Source organism: Lacerta agilis, chromosome 16 (assembly GCF_009819535.1).
Source record: "Lacerta agilis isolate rLacAgi1 chromosome 16, rLacAgi1.pri, whole genome shotgun sequence".
Lineage (NCBI taxonomy): Eukaryota > Metazoa > Chordata > Lepidosauria > Squamata > Lacertidae > Lacerta > Lacerta agilis.
In genome coordinates, this window is record NC_046327.1 from 20,520,621 (window position 1) to 20,540,959 (window position 20,339).

The 20,339-nt window shown below is 45.3% G+C and overlaps 1 protein-coding gene across 2 annotated transcripts; it reads right to left on the minus strand.

Moving 5' to 3' along the window:
* Window positions 1–4,126: 4,126 nt before the first annotated feature.
* HOPX (HOP homeobox) lies at window positions 4,127–20,182 on the minus strand. Of its 2 annotated transcripts, XM_033173742.1 has the most exons (4): window positions 20,054–20,182; window positions 11,745–11,784; window positions 7,428–7,605; window positions 4,127–4,381 (listed from the first exon to the last, which is right to left on the minus strand). In XM_033173742.1, exons 3-4 carry the CDS (start codon window positions 7,569–7,571, stop codon window positions 4,304–4,306), a joined length of 222 nt encoding a protein of 73 aa, XP_033029633.1. In that variant the 5' UTR covers window positions 7,572–7,605; window positions 11,745–11,784; window positions 20,054–20,182; the 3' UTR covers window positions 4,127–4,303. The 2 variants fall into 2 exon arrangements, with proteins under 2 accessions (XP_033029633.1, XP_033029632.1); XM_033173741.1 differs by lacking the exon at window positions 11,745–11,784.
* Between the last annotated feature and the right edge of the window lie 157 nt (window positions 20,183–20,339).

A 20,339-nucleotide genomic window follows, 5' to 3' on the forward strand; every position in this document is an offset into this window, starting at 1 on the left:
CTACAGGGAACCAGGCAGAGGGCCTTCTCGGTAGTGGCGCCCACCCTGTGGAACGCCCTCCCTTCAGAGGTCAAAGAGATAAGCAACCACCTGACATTTAGAAAATACCTGAAGGCAGTCCTGTTTAGGGAAGTTTTTAATCTGTGACATTTTAATGTTTTTAAACATTTGTTGGAAGCCACCCAGGGTGGCTGGGGAAGCCCAGCCAGATGGGCAGGGTACAAATAAATTATTATTTTACTACTGCTGCTACTACTACTACTACTACCAGTTTAGGACATCATGGCAACGTTCCTGTTGGATGTTACCAATGGTGATTATTTCGTAAGTCCTTTACTATGCTTGATGTTGCGACCAGCATACATTTTGCTTCCAGCAAGCTGAGTTTGTGGTCATACCTTTTGCCTTTTGCTGTTCCCATGCATTGAGGAAGGCAATGGCAGAAGTTTCCACCAATGCTCCCACAGGCTGCAGTGGGCAGGGTGTTTTGGGGGCAGACCTGGAGACCTGCAAGGACAATTACACAACAGCCATGGGAGCAGCGGTGGAGCATTTGCCCGTGCTGCCCAGGGTGGGCACGCTCCTGAGGGGGGCATGACGTGCTCCCGAGGGGTGTGTGGCGCGGAGGGTGCCTTCCCAGGCGTGGGATAGCCGCTTGGGTGCCTGGAGCAGCATGTGTGCCCTGCAGCCGGGGGCAGAGTGAGCCGCCCATGGCAGACATTCAATGCGTCACCCGCCCACGACTCCCAAGCCTCCCCCAAGCTGTAAAAATGTAGGGGGAAGGGGGAATGCCGCCAGCAAGGTGGCGCAGCTCCGTTCCTTCCCCTGGCGGCTCGGGGGTAGGCTTGGGAGTTGCACACCAAATGTCATCCCCCTCAGTGAGGGCACCCGGGGCGGTCTGCCCCCCACCACTCCCCCTTCCTACGCCCCTGCCTGGGAGCAAGTGCTGCACAAGGTGGCCGTTTGTGGACCTCAGCAAACAGCAACAGAGTACTGCAACAACTCCATTTGTAGTGCAAGCACGGTGGTCGCTCATCATTTCCTCGAATCAATCCAGTGAGACAACACCATGGGATATGTTTGCTCCCATGAGTGTAACTCAAGGATAATGGAGAAAGTACTGTTCCCTCCCCCGCCCCCCCCCCCAGTCATTCTGGATTTCTTAATTTCCATACTGTTTGCCTCATTTTGGTGAAATGCATATACAAATGCCCATTTGTGAAACGGTGATGTTAACATTCCATTTTTCGACATCTTTCCTGTTACACATATTAGCATGCAATTAGCATGGCATATTAGCATGGCATGGTTTGCTTTCACCCTCTTGTGGCTTCATTTTTGTCTTCCATAGTTAATGGATGTGGCACTACCAGCTTCCAGAACTAAAATAAATAAATAAACCATATTTGCAACCAAAAATATTCATTTTGAAATGCAGGTTCTATTTCTGATTTCAACGACTGATTTTGATGAAAATCTTTCCTGAATTCGAGTCCCCAGCCCTAGTTACATACAAGCACATTGATTTAATAAGAACCCTGCTGGGCCCGGACAAAGATCTGGCATCCTGTTCTCATGGTGGCCAACCAGACACCCATGGAAAACGTGTAAGAAAGACCTGAGTGCCACAGCCCTGTTCCCACTTGTGATTCCTAGCAAATGGTAGAGTTATACTGCCTCAGACAGTGAAATTTCAATGGCGTGTGTCCAACTCACTCATGGGAACAATTTTTTTTTTTTAAACATACCATTACTTAACTTCAGCTGGCTCTGAGGGGGGTCATCACCAAACATTTCAAAACGCTCTACGTCAGATTTCTATCAAAATTCACAGTGTATTGGTTTAAATATCAGTAAGTGCTTAATCCCGCCCCCTTCTCCAACTAGAGGTAGAAATGTGGACTTCGTAGTGGTTGAATGGACTCGGTTCTGGCTACGCATAATATGATAGAACTGTGAAACTGAGATGAAGAGATGAGCTTTTCTTATCTGTGTAGACCAGAGGTTCCCAAACTTATTTGGCCTACCATCCCCTTTTCTGGGGGAAAAAATATTACTCAGCACTCCCTTGGAAATCTACCTCCTTTAAGGGAACAAACAGAAAGATGCAGTGACAAATTTGCATTCTTTCATGTATCTATATTTCTACCTACCCCCTACAACATTTTGTGTGTTGATTTGGAAAATAATCATAGCGACACTTACTCTATGTTACATGTACAAATGGTTTTTCAACATTTTTTTATTTCATTATGCTTCCACTCCCCCCTTTATTTTTATTCGATGCTCCGCAATTGCCATAGCTGTCAACTTTCCCCCTTTTTTAAAGGGAAATTTCCTTATTCCAAATAGGATTCCTCGCAAGGAAAGGGAAAAGTTGACAGCTATGACAATTGCACCCGAGGCTACTACTGCCCCCCTGGAACATTCCAGCGCCCCCCCCCCCCGGGAGCAGTATCACCTACGTTGAGAAACACTGCTGCTGCCCTTCTTGGGATCTGTTTCTTGGTCATACAAGAACACCAGGGGTGGACTTTTAGATGATAAACTGACAGGCTGACTGTTATGTACTGAGTTGAATAGGATCCAAACTGCAGCAGTCTGATAGGTCCTAGAACAATAGGATTGAGATTGCAGCAGTCTGACTGGTCCCAGAACAATAGGATTGAGATTGCAGCAGTCTGATTGGTCCCAGAACAATAGGATTGAGATTGCAGCAGTCTGATTGGTCCACAGGAGCCACCCAATCCAGCTCCAGGTGGAAGTGAATCCGCACTCCGATTGGCATACAGGAGTATCCCTGAATTAGCCAATCACGTGGGGCCCATTGTGTAAATAGTGTATATAAAGCAAACATTTTGGGGGAACTGCATTCCTCACTACTATGAGCTGAATAAAGAGCATGAAATTCACACTGGACTCCGAGTATATTTCACTGACCAAATCAACCAGAAGCATACATATCCAGTTTGATTTAATGTTATGTACTGAGCTGAATCCTAGAACAATAGGATCCAGAATGCAGCAGTCTGATTGGTCTGCAGGAGCCACCCAATCCAGCTCCAGGTGGAAGTGAATCAGCGACCTGATTGGCCTGCAGGAGCAGCCAATCATGCTCCTGGGTGAAGTGAATCAGCAACCTGATTGGCCTACAGGAGCAGCCCGGAATTAGCCAATCACGCGGGGCCCATTGTGTAAATAATGTATACCGTACATAGCAGACGTTTTGGGGAAAGTTTCATTCATTGCTACTACGAGCTGAATAAAGAGCATGAAATTCACACTCGACTCTGAATATATTTCATTTAACTTCCATTTTTATTCACACATCTGGAGGGAAATGCTCCTTTTAACTTAGAGGGAACGCCTTTTGGAAGAAAATAAAATAAACGCGGCAACGGCGTAAGCATGCACAGATTTTCATTCAGTAACGCTGGCATCAAATGAACTATGAGCACGATCCAATCCTGATACTGGGTAGCATGGGCATTCGTACCTGCATGTTAGGCACTTTACACCAAACCATCCGAGGTTAGTGGACTAATGTCAAACAAATTAAGGCCAGGGATCTGGGGAGGGGAGCGGAAGAATATGGCTGCACTGACCAAGAGTTGGTCCAAATGCATTGATATCATCAGTTATCAGTTTGCACCTGTCTGGGGCTAGTGAGGCTAGATGTCCCGCTGCAGGGATTTTCCCTAGTGTGCTGTGGTGGATGGTGTCTTCATGGTGCCCAGGGCATGTGGGCATGGCCCAACCCTCGCTGCCGACGCGACACCCAATGTTCAGTTTGGTTTCCTGGAGGCTACCTCTCTGCATTCATCATTGCCTACACACAGACAGAGTGAAATCACACCCCAGCATTTTGTCAATGCAGTTGGTTTTCTTGACGCTGCTTTCCTGTGCTCTGCAACTGAGGTCATTTTTTGAGATCCCGTGGCAGGCGACGGACAGACCATTTTTTCCTGCTAAGTCTTCTCGTTCATATTAGCTTTGCCACGAATCAAGTGGAATGTTATTACGTTAATCCTAAACTACTCCGTGTTACTTTGAAAAGTAGCCGCAGCCAGCGGCAGTTGCAGCTCTTCCTTTATAATTTCTATACAAGAATACATTATAACTTGTATATATATATATATGGTTTTATATAATTATTTACCCCCCTCGGGTTATGTACATTTTAAATAAGGCAGCAGGTTAAATAACAGACACAATTAGTTTTGATAGCAACATGTTCCGCAGCATGAATTAATCGATGGACGCCATCAGTTTTCTAGGATAGTCTCTGGAAGGAGAGTTCAAGTCAGTCTCGGACAGACCCACACTCTGAAGGGAGCCCTTCTGACCTCCTCCACTCTGCAAGGCGCTTCTTGAACCATTTCTGGAGAAACAAAAGAGACGTGGCAGGATGAAAACAGAGAAACTGAGCTGGCACAATAAATGCAGATGAGGGCATATGGTAAATTCACTGAGGGTGAGCTGCTGGGATTGCAGGATGCACAGGAAGAAGAATGCTGAGTCAGGTATGGTCTAGTTCAGGGGTTCCCAAACTTCTTGAACTACAGTTCCCATCATCCTTAGCTAGGAGGACCAGTGGTCAGGAATGATGGGAAATGTAGTCCAAAAAGAGCTGGAGACCCAACTTTGGAAAACACTGGTCTAGATACACAGCAGAATGTGACAATAGATCCGGTGGGGGTGACGATGACATTGAGTGGACTGTACCACTTCCACTGCATACTGCAGGGGGGTATTATATATTTTAGAATGTCCAATTAAAAAAAAATAGTTCCTGCGGTGAGCAAACTCACACATCAGGGAGAAAGGTTGCCACACTTCCTGCTAGCTTTCTACATGCAGAGAGGGTCCAGGACAAGAGACATTTTAAAAATATGGTCCTCCACTTGCAGCTTGAAGTGGTACACTCCATTCTAGAACCTCAAGACTCCACCACTTCCGTTCCTGCTTCCTTCTGCTGCATTGTAGATTAGGAGCCAAACCGGAAGTACATTGCACCTGTGCCTTAAAAATTACACTTACAAATTGCAATTCTTGCTCCTCAGCAAAAGCTGCTATGGGAGCAGGATAATCTAGATCGGGACTGCAATGTGTTAGCGAGAGAGTTTAATCCTTCCTCTTTATGCTATTTTCCTCTCTTCTGTTATTTGCTGCAAATAGGGCTGTCAAAGGTAGAAGGGAACATTGCTCAATAGTTATGAACTTCTGTCCCGTGCGGCTGCAGGCTGTTGTTTTTGGACAATAAATATAACCAGACTAAATAGGAAGCAGTGACTTATTTAGAACATGGAGGAAACAAGATATTCTCAGGAAAGGAAAAAGAGCAGAGCCAGAATAGCAGGCTAGGGGCAGAACTAAGGGAAGCATGCCTCCCCAAACCCATATAGTGTATACTTTAGATTTTTATACATTTTAAACTGCAACGGTTGGGGGGGGGGACAAATCTTGAGTTTCAGTGCTGAAAAGCATAATTTGGGTTTCAGATGACTGATGTAGATCTGAAATATGTGACTCAAGGGAAGGGAAGCCTCACCTCGGGCCTGACTTGAGCCAGCGAGAGACCTGGAGATTCTGCTCATCGCAACGGGGATCTCATGTTGGTATCAAGTTTCCCACTCACAATCCTGGCCAATTTGCTATCTTATTGCTTGGAATCATGGCAGTTATGCAGTAACCCCCAACCCCTTGTTAATGGTGGGTACCGTTGGTATTAGAAGTACGAAACTCACTACATGGTGGGCAGGATAAACCATTAGCAACAGAGAGGTACTGAAACCCTGTTAGGCCAGCTCTGTGTCACTTGATTGCTCAAAAAGTTGATGATTCATAGCTGAATGTGTGAGTGGTCCCTAATGGAACGAAAACCACTGAGGGCCAGATTAGATCCACCTTAAAAAAAAAAATCAAAAAAAAAATCACATGCCTATCTTGTTCATTAATAGGTTTGTTGGGGTGGAAGTCTAATTTTAATTAGAGACAGGGGCTGGGTCTTCCCGCCGAACCTGTTTTTCCTTCATTCAATCCATCGCTACAAACGCATCACGCTAGGAGGAAAAGCACAATCGGGGAAGTAAGGAGAAGCTTTTTCTATTTATTGTGATTCAGCAACCATGTTTGGCCTTGTGTCACACACACACACACACACACACACACACACACACACCAGTCACCACTTCTAGTTTGGCCCTGAGGTAATGTGAGGTGGGGACATAGAGGCCCTGTCCGTGGTTCTGCCAACCAGTTCACATGTCCAGGTTTGCAAACGTTGAGAAAGACAAACATATTTCTTGGGAGAGAATCATAGAATTGTAGAGTTGGGAGGGACCCTGAGGATCATCTAGTCCAGAGCTTTTCAAACTTTTCATGTTGGTGATACACTATTTGGACACGTATCATTTCATGACACATTAATTCAGTTTTAATAGCAAACCGGAGGTTAAACTAACCCCTTTCAATCCCTGGGAGCGTTCGCACAAAACACCTACACACTGCAGCCGACACACTAACGTGACGCCACACACAGTTTGGAAAACTTTGATCTAGTCCAACCCCCTGCAATGCAGGAATATGCAGCTGTTCCATTTTTAATGGTTTTTTTTAATGTTTGATGTTTTATTATGTGTTTATATGTGTTGGAAGCTGCCTGCCAGAGTGGCTGGGGCAACCCAGCCAGAATGGACAAGGTATAAATAATAAAATTATGATGATGATGATTATATGGAGATCAAACCTGCAACCTTGGCATCATCAGCACCACACTCTAACCAACTGAGCTATCTCCAGGCAGCGGGAGGCTGTGGTTAGGAAGACACTTTGAAAGCCCTGAGACCAAGGGAGAGGATATGGTTAGAAGAGGGATAGGGTGAAAATATTTAAAATATAATTAGGACGGCTCATCATGGTACCCTGAAGTCAGTGTGTTAAGAATTTATGATTTTGAACTAGTGAAGAGATATGTGAATTGATTATTAGCAGCAGTTTAAGTAAAATAAGACGTAAGATTTGATTTAAGAACTAATATGTTGTATTATGAAGTAAGAATTAATATTAAGAAGTTATATTTGGATATTTTGATGGTGATAGATTTACATTTTAGAGATGAGAAGTTATTAAAGTAAATTAGAATTGGAAGCAAAGGAGAGAAAACGGGGGAAGTCCCCCTAGTAGATTCGAAATAAGATTTTTTTAATTAGTAAAAGGAATGTTGGTATTCCAGTCTAGGTTTGTATCTTTGTTTATTTTTGTTTTTATCTGTTGATGTTGTATTTGTTTTATTGTATTGTTTTTTTGTCTCTGTGGAAAACCAATAAAATCTTTGTAAAAAAATAAAATAAAAGAGGATATGGTCCCTACAGGCCTGGATCCTGGGGTCGGAGCTGGCCTTTGCATTCTGCGGCTCAGCCACTCACCAGAGTCTCTTCCTCGGACAGTCCTGCCTCAGCAGCTATGAGGCAAAGGGTGGCTGGGTCTGGGTGCTTGTTGACTTTGTTGAAGTTGTACTCCAGAATCTCTATCTGTTCCTCTGTGGGGCTGGCCGCCGTTTCGGTGGACATCTTCTCTTGGCACACGTTTGCCTGCAATAGTGAGCTGTGGAGAAAGGCATAAGGACAGCCGAGTCAGACCTGGCATGTAGTTAATCACCCGATCGCCCTCTTTGCTGCAACTGAAACAAATTTTTTTTGGGGGGGGCAATTTTTTGGGGGGATGCTGCCTTACTGAGTTCTACTGTTGGTCCATCTAGTTCACAATTGTCGGCACTAGTGTTCTTCAATCTTTGGTCCCCCAGACTTTGTTGGACTACAACTACCATCATCCTTGATCATTGGCTAAGATGTCTGAGGATGATGGGAGGTGTAGTCCCAACAACATCTGGGAACCCAATGTTGGAGAGCACTGGTCTACACTGCCAGCAACTCTTCATGGGTTCAGACAGGAGTCTTGCCTGCCAATGCCAGACAGGGAATCTGGGACTTTCTACATGCCAAGCAAACGGTCTACCACTGAGCTAAGACCCTTCTCAAAAATTGTCCAATCTTGCCATTCATCATTTAAATGTGAAATGCTGAATTTGTAATCTGCATGTTCAATCCCTCTTTGTAAAATCCAAAGCACAGGTGTGTCACTGTTAATGACAAATTCTGCTCGTTTGTGGTGAAACTATCAACTGAGAAACAAGTAGCTCCGAAGGCTGGATTCTGCTCACGGTTAGCTAGACCATTTTATTTGGCATTTCCCACTTTGTGTTTAGAATGAATGAAGAGATAAAACTCCTTGCTGAGATGACTTGGGCAGGCCAATCCGATGGTTTCTGCTACACCAGCCGCTGCAAGCTGCAGTTTAAGTCACAATCCTCTGCACACCAGACAGCAAAATACAAAGCAGGGGAAGAGTTGTGGTGTTGATGCAGTGCAGACTCTCTGGAAGTTCCTTCAAGTCACTCGCCACCCACACCACATGACCACTGCCTAGTGCCAAGCAACATGTGGCAACAACCTGACATCACCATGACGTCACTGCACCCACAGGCCTGCTCCTTCATATATTGTGTGCATTGGTGCTGAGAGACGTCTCGCGAGCTCATGCACAAGCACTCAGACATCCCGTTCTGTCCCTGTCAAGGTCACCCACTTTTTGGGGTGGTGCTAAAGTGAGACAGAATACCTGGAATTGGCTGTTCTGTTTATAAATAGTGTGTTGGTTTTGTGCTTGCCGAGCTGCATCTGAAACCGAACCCATTTCCTCATTTCTCAAAAAAAGACTCTCCTGAATTAGGAATGGGTAACTCAGTAAATAATTCAGCAGACAGGGAAAGAATTATATTGTTAGGGTTGCTGTGGCTCATGATTCTCTAATGGACTGCAATTTCTTCTGCTTGGTAGTGGGTCTGGTTTTTTCCTCTGTTTTAGAAATTTAAATGTGTAGGAATTAACTGCATATTATTTGCAAGAACTTTCAACACAGTCTTTTAAAAAGAAAAAAGAAAGAAGGACAGCCTCAGCAGGGGGAAATTTGGAGCTGGGAAGCAGCCCCAAAAGTTTAGGGGGTGTGATGTTTAACCTACAGCTTTGCCACCCCCCAAATCACCCTCCTAGCTGCTGTTCAGAATTGACATTTGACCTTCAACAACTGGAAGGGAAAAAATCACTGGAGCTAATTGGGAGTGGAGAATCTAGTAGGCAAGCTTTGGCCTTTCCTATAGGACTTCTTCCAGAGTTGTAGCTATGGGGGGAAGGGGTCTGGCCAGGGTTTTTGCTACAGGTGAAGCCTCCAGAGGGGTGTCATTAAGGCTCCCAGTATGTGTGTGTGTGTGTGTGTGTGTGTGTGTGTGTGTGTGTGTGTGTAAATGTGCATGGGGGCACCAAACTGAGTCTGAGATCTATACTTGAAATATACTCGGAGTCCTGCAGTGATACCATACATTTAAAGCACATCCAACACACATTTAAAACACACAACTTCCCCCAAAGAATCATGAGAACTCTGGTTTTCCCCCTCACAGAGCTACAATTCCAAGCATCCTTAACAAGCCACAGTTCCCAGGATTCCTTGGGAGAAGTCGTGTGCTTTAAACATATGTTGGATGTATTGTAAACGTATGGTTAGATCTGCCCACAGAAATACACAAATTCATGGAGGAAAAATACTATGAATGACTACTAGTCTTGCTGGCTATGTACTGCCTCCAGGATCAGAGGCAGCATGTTGTTCTTGTCTGCCTATAACATCCTTAGAGTTCTGGTTAACTCAGTCCCTAGTACCATTTTTCAATATCAAACTGCCCTGTGCTGGAATTATTTGGAAACACAGTAGAATTGCTCAAATGTAGTAAAACTAGGTCCATGGGGTCCATGGCCCATGGGGTCACGAAGAGTCGGATACGACTGAACGACTGAACGACAACAACAGTAAAACTAGTATTGACTCTCTCACTTATTCTCCCCAGGCTTTTCAGCTGTTCCTTCCCACCTTTAGAGGCTTCACCCACAACCCCTGCAGGTTTTGAAAAAGCAGGAAAACAGTATTATGGATGTTGATGCAGACTCTGGTATCAGCGTTTCAGAAGCAGCAAAACTGAGACGCAGAATGGCAAAGAAACTTCATCAAGGTTAACAGAGAAGCACAAAGCCACAGAAGGAAATTGATTATATCTCCTGTCTCCAAATCTATCTAAACCACCGGACGTGGTGCTCTTTGGCAATATTTAAGCCTCTGCAGAGAGATACAAAAATAACACTAAGATATCCTTTGCATCCTTTAAAAGTGATTATTATTTTTTACCATTTTTTACCACGTTGATGCTGTTGATGGTTCTTCTTTGAAGTAAACACAACAAAGAGCCTTGAAGATTAATGAATTGCTGCATAAACTTTGGTGGACCAATGTCCACGTCATCAGATTCATGAAGGTTTATCTTGAGCATGCATGTACGCGGTACACATGTTCAGAAAGCACTGGAATCCCAAAAGTACAGTCAGCTCTTTCAGACGTCCTCCTTATTGTGCATTAATCAGGATTTGCACTCACAATGATATTGGGGCAATCATCTGTGATCCTGCTTTTAATATTATTTGCACCTGCAAAAGTTTTGGGGAGCTCATACCGCTTCATTTCCAATCAGTGCATATTGTGCAACTTTATGTCAAAATCCTATAGCTTTTCACGCCACGAATGTCTGTGCGTCTCACTTCTTTTTTGCACTACAGGCCTTCCAGATAGCAATAATGTGGTAACAATGGAGACGCATATGTATAAAAGAGGGTGCAGAGAAAGGTTTCCAAGGAGGCAGGAAATGCTACAGCCCAAGTCCTGCCCATGTTCTGTCATTGCCCGTCCTGCTAGTTGAACAAAAGGGATAAAGCAGCAAAGTAGCAGACCTGTAAAAGGGATGGCTAAAACTGGTAGCTGTAAAACCAGCAAGACTTGCACACTAAGCCTCCTGCCTTGAAACACCCTAATAAAGCAGAACAAATACACAATGACAAGGACAGGTACTATATATTGCAGAATACACCTGCAATTAAACATCAGTCTGGAGGGGCCCAATGATTGTTACTTTTTAAACTGTGATTGTTCACAAAACAGCGTAACTGATAGTGCAGACAACCCGGTAAGCCAACTAACACAAGTAAAGGTAAAGGGTAAAGGGACCCCTGACCATTAGGTCCAGTCGTGTCCAACTCTGGGGTTGCAGCGCTCATCTTGTGTTAATGGCCGAGGGAGCCGGCGTACAGCTTTCCGGGTCATGTGGCCAGCATGACTAAACCGCGTCTGGCGCAACAGGACACCGTGACGCAGGGGTGAACGAAGGCTAACTGACACCCAGGGTGGGGCAAACTGCCGGCTGCGCACGTGTTGCGCCGCTACATACGATGCATGCGTGGCGTTGCTACATAGGGTGCATGTGTGGCGTCACTACATACAGCGCATGCGTGCGACACTGCACATGCATTGTACATAGCGGTTTGCCACCGGCACTGCCCGAGTGCTGTACGGACGGTGGCAGGATCCTCTGCTCTCATGCTGGCCACATGACCCAGAAGCTGTCTGCGGACAAACGCCGGCTCCCTCGGCCTATACAGCGAGATGAGCGCCGCAACCCCACAGTTGTCCACGACTGGACCTAATGGTCAGGGGTACTTTTACCTTTCTTAAGGTGCCACTGGACAATTTTTTATATATATTTTGACATGGTTGCGTGGGTTGGGGAAGGTGACCTACTTTTTTACCTGAAACTGATGGTTCCTGCAGAGTTTCGTTCTCCCCTTCCTAAAGAATGCAAAACAAAACAAAACAAAATGCACAGTCAGCTGATCTGTGCTCATGGGGAAAGACTGAAGTTGCTCCTCATATCCAAATCCATGGGTGTGGACTACTCTAGTCTAATGTGAAGCAGAGGAAATTGGATAATGCTAACTAATGCTCCAAGGTAGACCAGCCGCGTGTTTCTAGGGATGAAGACTTAATCCTGCACACGAGCAGATTGGCACATCCAGTTTGGCTGGCAGCAAAGGCTCGTGTCAGTAAATTGTGACACCCCCAACACAACAGGTTCCATATATAGAACCTGCAAGAATCAATTTGGAAGTCAGTGAAGCAAACAACTCTGTAGGCAGGAAGCCTATTGAAAGAGGAATATCTTAGACATGCTACTAAGGTATTTACGCTTAAACTGTAGGTTTGTTTTTTTATGAAGATGGCATCGTCTGTGTGGGTCTGATAATTATCAGGAGCATAGTAGGAATTGGTAGGGGAATTTAACCCTTTCCTCCCCATCTTGTCGTCCCAAGGGGCAGCCCTCCTCTGAGCTGCTACTTGCATTAAGAAAAAAAATCCCCCATTGGTGCCTCCTGGGGATTTTCAAAGCAAATACCAGCTTCAAAAGAGGGATCTTCCTCAGGTCTGCGGCAGGATTAATTTTCCAGCCCATGCCTACTGCTGACCTGATAATTATTAGCACCACAGCTGATACTATTTGCATAAAAAAGCTGCACACAACTGCACCTTACATGCAAAGAGCTACTTAAATGCCTAATTTTGTTTCCCCCTCAAGCCGTAAGCTACCGTGCCGACAGTGAGCACTTAGCAAACTCTCATTTTAAAATATGAAATCCGTGTTTTGCCTAACAAATGCGAACGGGAATGTTGAGGACTGTAGGAAGAGTGCGCAAGCTTGGTGGTGCTCCCTTCATTTCTGTCTGAATAGCCTTAACTCAAATACAGCTTTATATAACTCCTGTCAACCGACTGCATTCGCCCCAATGATCATTAGCTACCTGCTAACAGCAACCGGCTGACCTGGCAGTCCCAAGGATGGAGCAGTAGAGCACACTGGGCTTATTCACCAAAGGTTGTTTTGGGATTGTTCTGTCCCCGATTTGAATAGAAACTTCATCCCGGACCAGCCTCTCTTCCAGGAAGCACAGCTTTGTTGCTCGCTCTTCCCTGCCCTTGTCAACACTGGGCTCACTCAGCAACCCTTTGGCAGCTCTTGGGTCTCGAGGAGAGAATAGCTGCTAAAAGTTTGAGTAGGCCAAGGTTGGCTCTGCATATTAATTCGCCGAGCGCTGCCAGCAAAGAGCCGTGGCAAAGTGTCAAGTGCCACAGTGTCCTCTTCCAGTGAAACCAAATCAGCGAGAACAGGTTAGGGCTCTCCCAGACAGTTCTTTTTATTGTGCACTCACGATTATTTCATACCCCTCAACTGCCCCAATTAAATCGGGACATCCTGGTTTGGGGCGCCATGCACGGTGCACAAAAACACACGGGGTGGCGAATCACGTGACTCGCACGGGAGCGGGGCCGGGAAGACACGATTCCTGGTTGTCGGCATCAACTGGTTGGAGGGGATGCTATTAGTGCTCATGATGGTATTATTGGGGCGGTTATACATGACCCCACTTTCAATGTCCATTTGAACATACTAAGTCATTTCCAACCCAAGAGTTCAGTGCATCATCATTCATCAATGTTTTTAATGGTCTTACATTGGCTTGTGTGTGGTCTTGCTGTATTTTTTTAGGAAAAGTGTAGTCTGTAAACATTTAAATAAATAATTTATACTGGTGTTTTTATTGACTTCGTTGTCATTTTGCGCACTGCATACTGCCTTGCTGCATTTTTACAAAAAGTGTGATCTATACAAATTTCAAATAAATAAATAAATACATAAATAAATTTATAATAGCTGAATGGGGATGAAACTAATATAGAGATTTATGTGGAATGTCAATTAGCAGAGGGCTGGTGGGATGTGGAGGTTATGGTCTGGCTGACTCCTCCTCTCTCTTCATTTTTATTTAATTTATTGCATTTCTATACTACCCAACAAAGAATAGGAATGGTTCTCTGCTCATTTATGACAATGTAGAAAATAACTAGTTTAAAATTAGTTCAGTTGGACTACTCAGATTTCGGTTTGACTTAGATGGAAGGGTGTAAATGGGTTATTTTAAAATTGGTTTTGTACTGTATTGTTTAAATTTGTTAAATTGTTTTATTTTGCGTGTATTATGATGAATGTGTTTTTGCTATGTGATATGGGCCAAATGGCCAAAATAAACTACCTACCTACCTACTACCCAGTAACCAAAGTTTTCTGGGCGGTTTAAATTAAAATGTTTAAATCATGATGCATAATGCACACAACATCTGAGATAGAAAAACAGCACAGTATAGAGTCAAAACATACAACAGAAGAGACAGCTGTGCAAATGATCTCAAATGCACTTTCTGAAAGGCCTGGGACAATACAAAAGGGCTTCACCTGGCGCTGACAATACTACAATGTGGGCTTCAGGAGAGCCTCCCTGGAGATGGTGTTCCACAACTGAGGCACCACCCCAGAAAATGCCCTATTCCCATTAGTCATTTGTCACCCCTCATTTCGTAGGTATAGCTGGAGAAGGGCCTCTGAAGATGACCTTACGGTCCAGAAAGGTGTGGATGTGCGTATCCTCCAGGTCGCTTGGCCTCAAGCCACTTCCAGCTTTAAAAGTGAACATGAGAATTTTGAACTGGGTCTCCTGGAAACAGACTGGTAGCCAGTTCTGACAGCATAGTGCCAGCATAATCTATATTGCCCAGTCCCGGTGAACAGTGTGGTGGCACTATTTTGGACAAACACAGGTTCCTGTGCCCTTTTGAAAGGCAGCTCCATGTAGTGGCGTAGCATGGGTTGCCAGGGCCCGGGGCTGTGCGGTTGGGTGTGGGAAATGGACAGAGTACACATGAGCATTCAACTGCCTAGCAGCGCCCACGTCACCCAGGACAAAATGTTGGCAGGTATGATGGAGCCATGAGACCCCAGAGCCAGGGAGGTAAGTAACTATACAACCTTTGGAAGAGATCTGAAGGCAGCCCTGTATAGGGAAGGTTTTTTTAAAAAAATGTTTGGTGTTTTATTATGTTTTTCTGCATGTTGGAAGCCGCCCAGAGTGGCTGGACAACCCAGTCAGATGGGCAGGGTATAAATAGTAAAAATATTATCATTATTATTATGGAATAGGACATAACTATTTTATCAGAGAATTGTTTGAGGGTATGGTGCATGTGTGTGCACCAACTCCAACACAAACACACATGCGCGCGCACACACACACACACACACACACTCTTCAACTGGATTTTAGTCTGGCTGTGCATCTTCCACAGCTTGCTGCTGGCCCAAACAGTAAAATTCTTGTCAGGCCAGTAAAATGCCTTAGCAAGTGGCACTTCTTAATTGGCAGTTGAGTTGCCAAAACAGCCATGAGCTAGCCCTGCACGCAGCAGGAAGCCATTCCCATCAGGTCAGGCCTGGGTTGTTTCCAATGTAAGTCCTACTCAGATCAAACCCACTGAAATTAATAGATAAGGCTCTCTTAGCTCCATTATTTTCAGTAGCTCTACCCTAAGTATAGGTGAGCTGGAGACAATCATCTGTGGGCAGAGAGCAACGAATGTTTTAAGACGTTGCTCAGGAGATACCTTGGCAAACGTGTCTTCATCCCATGTTTCCTAAGATATTCAGGGGTGGAGGCTGCAAGAGGGTTGGCAAGTGGGAGGAAGGGAGATCTAACCGCTGGGATGCCTGCCAATCCTCCTCTGCAAATGCCATTGCCTGTGGTTGTCCACCACTCCTCTCCCCAGGCAGATCACGTCCATGTTTGGAGTCTAGCTGGGGTAGATGTTTGAAGGAGGATAAGTGCAGCAGGGGGAGAACTGGCCTGTAGGGAAATGTTGAAGCAGCCTTCTCTTACCCATTGCGCCAGTCCTTCAACTGCACCCCCAACCTCCACGTTAGCATTATGGCAAAAAAAGGTAGGGAAACAAAGGGGTTAATCTTTCCACCAACTTCCACATCTGCCCTGAGCCACAGTAGTACTATTAACAAGGAAATGGGTCGATGTTACAGGTACACATGTCAGAGGCACACAACTCTTTTCTTTTTTTAAAGATGGTTCTTTGACCATCTTGATAATGTTGCAATGACAAGCTAGCACCAAGCAACCACAACAAATGCTCTTCCAAAACACTCTTTGGTTTGTGTGTGTGTGTGTGTGTGTGTGTGCTTTTTTGCAATTTAATCTTAACAATCTTCAGGAGCAGGCCTTTGAACCTTGCCAAGAACCTTGCCCCACCCCAACTGAAAGGTGAACAAGCTTCCAGGAGCGTTAATATGACAGAGATTGGCACTTCTGAAACTGGGCACCTGATGCATTCAGTTGAGTCCTCAAATGTCACCCTGGCCACCTGCCTCAGTGACCTGTCCCTGGATTTTATTTATTTATTTATTTTGCTAAGAAACCTAGGGAACAGGTGCAAGAGCATCAAACAAATATTGCTTATCAAACAGCTTGTTTGAATAGCAGGTATTTGGCTGGCGGTTGTCTTCCAAGAACAAACGGCAGGCTTCTCATTCCGCCGGAAAGAGAAACCTCTCTGTTAACATGCTCTTTTCTTCCTAGCTCTGTCATAATTTGGCAAGTGTATACCTGAATAATGCATGTTTCTGGAGCCCCGCAGCGCTCAGCACAGCCTTTCAATGGTCCCTGGATCATGCTGAAAGCCATTGCTCAAGTTGCTATTCTTAGCTTCTGTTTATTTCTCACTCCTTCCATCCTCCTCAGAACAAACTGTTGGCAAGCGCTATCCTCATGGAAAGGGGCATAGGCCAGTGTTTTTCAACCACTGTTCCGCGGCACACTAGTGTGCCGCGAGATGTTGCCTGGTGTGCCGTGGGAAAAACGTCCCGGCCGTTGTTGTTGCCTTCCTTCAGCCAATCAGGGTCAGCCCGCGTTTGTACACAGAGCCGAAAACAGACACCCGCCTTGCCCCAGCAGCGCCGAGGCTACACTGCACTGCACGGCCCTGGACGCGGCAGCCGCGCCGGCCGCCTCAAAAGCACCTCCCTCCCTCCTTCGCCCTCCCGCCGGCCAATCATCAGCGCCCTCCGGCCTGCCGGAGTTCCCCGCCTCCTCAGCCGTCGGCGTGGCCCTGAAGGGGTCCTGCGCGCCATGCGCGCCTTGTCGCAAGTGGGGTTCCGAGGCCAATGTAGGCGCGCGCATCTTAGAAGCGGGAGGGGGGGTGGAAAGAGCGGGCCGCAAGCCGCCGCCACGGTTCGTCAGCCCGTCTCCGACTACAGCTCCCGGGGTGCACCGTGGCCAGACCTGCTCTGCCCCCTCCGCGGACAAAACACCGTCGCTTGGAAGAGCGGGGGGGGGGGGACTTCAAGTCCCAACAAGCAGCACGGCCAAGCGCGCGACCCGTGAATCGGCGTATTCTGGAAAAGCGGGCTGAAAACATTCCACCTTCCTTCCGCCACCTGTTCCCGCATAGCCTGCTGGGATTTGTAGTTCTGTGGGGGGGGGGGAAGAGATATTGTGCTGCTTCAGGAACAGGTGCGAGAAAAGACTTGCTGCGTTTCCAAGGCTTGCTTAATGCGGTGGTGTTTAATCAAGGGAAGCAGATCCGGCTTTAAAGTTCGCGCGGCTGGCGGCTGTGCCTTAAGTTCCCTTGTCCGCTGGGGAATGCCAGGAAAAGTGTCGCGTCTCCATGTTTTCCTGCCTACCAATCAACTGCCGCCCCCGCAAAAAAAAAAAACCAACCAAACAAGCCAATCCTCGTGATATTTACTTAAAAGTTTACTTAAAAGTTTCCCGACTGCAATTCTAAATGCACTTACCTTGGCGCGAGTTCCATTGTAGGCAAGTACAGGATGGCACTGTGATGCTTGGTTTTTTGTTTTTGTTTTAAACTACCTAGGTTCGTTTTAAGCCCACCCCTTTAAAAAATAAATAAACCAAGAAGCTAGAAAACAAATGGATTTGTTTAATAGTGGTGCCCGCTCATCGGTTTCACGAAAACTGAAAAGTCCCTTTGCAGCCTGAGTTTCATTTGGATGAGAGAGCAGAGTACTGTACTGAAGATGTCTGGTGCTTTTGTAGTATTTTCTGTATTGGAGCCTAATAATAATAATAATAATAATAATAAATTCTATATTATTATTATTATTATTATTATGATGATGTATACGCCGCCCATCTGCCTGGGTTTTCCCAGCCACTCTGGGCGGTTCCCAACAAAATATTAAAAACATGCTAAAATGTCAAACATTAAAAACTTCCTTAAATAGGGCTGCCTTCAGATGTCTTCTAAAAGTCAGATACCGGTAGTTGTTTATTTCCTTGACATCTGATGGGAGAGCGTTCCACAGGGTGGAAGCCACTGCCGAGAAGGCCCTCTGCCTATATCATGTCAGGATGTCTCAGGAGCTTCTCCACTCATGTCTTTGTCACAAAAAGTCACTCAGGTACAAGACTAGAGTCCCTTAGACCTTACTTGGGGCTGGACTATATTTTGAAAAAAATATGAACAAATTCCTATGCCCCACAAATAACCCAGAGATGCATTTTAAATAAAAGGACAGGTTCCAATTCTGTAAAAACACGCTGATTCCTGGACCATCCGCGGGCAGCATTTAGAAGGTGATTGGGCCACATCCGGCCCCCGGGTCTTAGTTTGGGGACCCCTGCTCTTAAGTCCAAGATTATAAAATACTTTCTTTGTGTTTCTATTCAAGAGAATTACTTTATATATAGTCAATATAGGCACAAAGTTAATTTTTTTAACATTTTCTAATGGTGGTGTGCCTCGTGATTTTTTTCATGAAACAAGTGTGCCTTTGCCCAAAAAAGGTTGAAAAACACTGGCATAGGCTATCTTTATAGGGAAACATATACATTCCATGGTTTTTCTACCAAACTCTGGTTTTCTCAGTTTGCTGAGCTTACAAGGGACCACAGCAGAATGAACAAGGCGAACAGGGGCTGCGTATACCCCTTGCATTTAAAGCACATGATTCCTCCCAAAGAATTCTGGGAAGTGTAGTTTCCATCCTCACAGAGCTTCAACTCTCAGCAGCCTTAACAATCTACAGTTCCCGGGATTCTCTGGAGGACCTCATGTGCTTTAGATGTGCTTTAGACGTTTGATATGTATACAACATGGAGTTTGGCAAACAATAAAGCAAAACTCAGCAGTCACAAAGCATTATTTCACACCTGATTTTTCTATATACAGTATTTACCGCCGCTTGAGGATTTTGCATAGTTTGTTGACTTTTGATGGCTGGTGGTTACTAGCTGGTAAAATTTGCATCCATTAAAAAAATTAGAATCTTGACAGCTGGAGAAAACAAGTCTGCCTTCGCGGCTGATTTGAAAGAAGCTGCTTTGCGGATACAAAGAGGTAAACCAGCATTTTCTACAAAAGGTACCATAAATGTCCAGTACACTTTTGCACAAGGCAGGATCGTGGAGCCAAAGTGAACACTTGCAAATATTTGGAGTCTGGTATACATGTGTTGCTGCTCAGATTTTGAACGGGGAAGTTACATTTTGAATTCAGCAATCAAATTGTCTTTTTGAAATGTAACATTTCCCTCTCCAAATCTGAGTACTTTGGACTCATCGGCATCTTTTGGGTGTTCTGTCGCTGTCGCATCATAAAACACCGTTTCACGTCAACTGCCTAATGCTGTTAGATGCTAAAACCAATGACATGTCAAGAGGTACTGTAGAAATATTAAGGTAATCTTTATCAAGGCAACGTGCTCATATCAGTACACCTATGAAAATGTCCACAAAAGTGAGCTGGCCATTACCTCTCCCCCACCTCTATTATTTGTTCCTTTGGACTCTTCCTTCCCTATACTGTCAAAATGTAGATTGTAAATGCATCTTTCTTTTTCCTCTTCTGCTGTTGCTCTGCGAGTGGCATACACTCCCGGCAGTGCTTTATAAAACAACATCCAGAAAACCTACAGCAGCAGCAGCAGCAAAGATGCAGGAAGAATGCTCCCTGTCTGCAGCATGTAGTTTGGAAGCAAATGACATTCCTCTAGTCCTGGATCCTCTTTCCTAAAGCTGCCCCGGCTTCATTGCACATTCCTGGCCCCTTTTTTGCCTTCCATCAGAAGAAGGAGCATCAATGAATCATTAACTTCAGCCTGGGCTCTCAGGTCAGATCAATGCGTTCTGCTCAGTTTTGCACTTACCTGGGGAAGAACCGGATCTTCTTTAAGCAGCCGAGATCCTCCAAGAATGTTTAAGTACCTGCGCAGGCGGTAACCTCAAACAGCTCCTTTCTGCATGTGTGTGTGTGTGTGTATGAATGAGAGGAGGGTGTGTGTATGTGTGTGTGTGTGTGTGTGTGTGTGTGACTTGAAAAACCTGCACCACAGGCAGACTGAAACTCACAGCAGCTGCTTAGCTGTTCAGCCGCTCTCCCTGCTGCAATTCAGGTTTGGCAGTCAGCTCGCTTATGCAGGAATATTTGTGTGT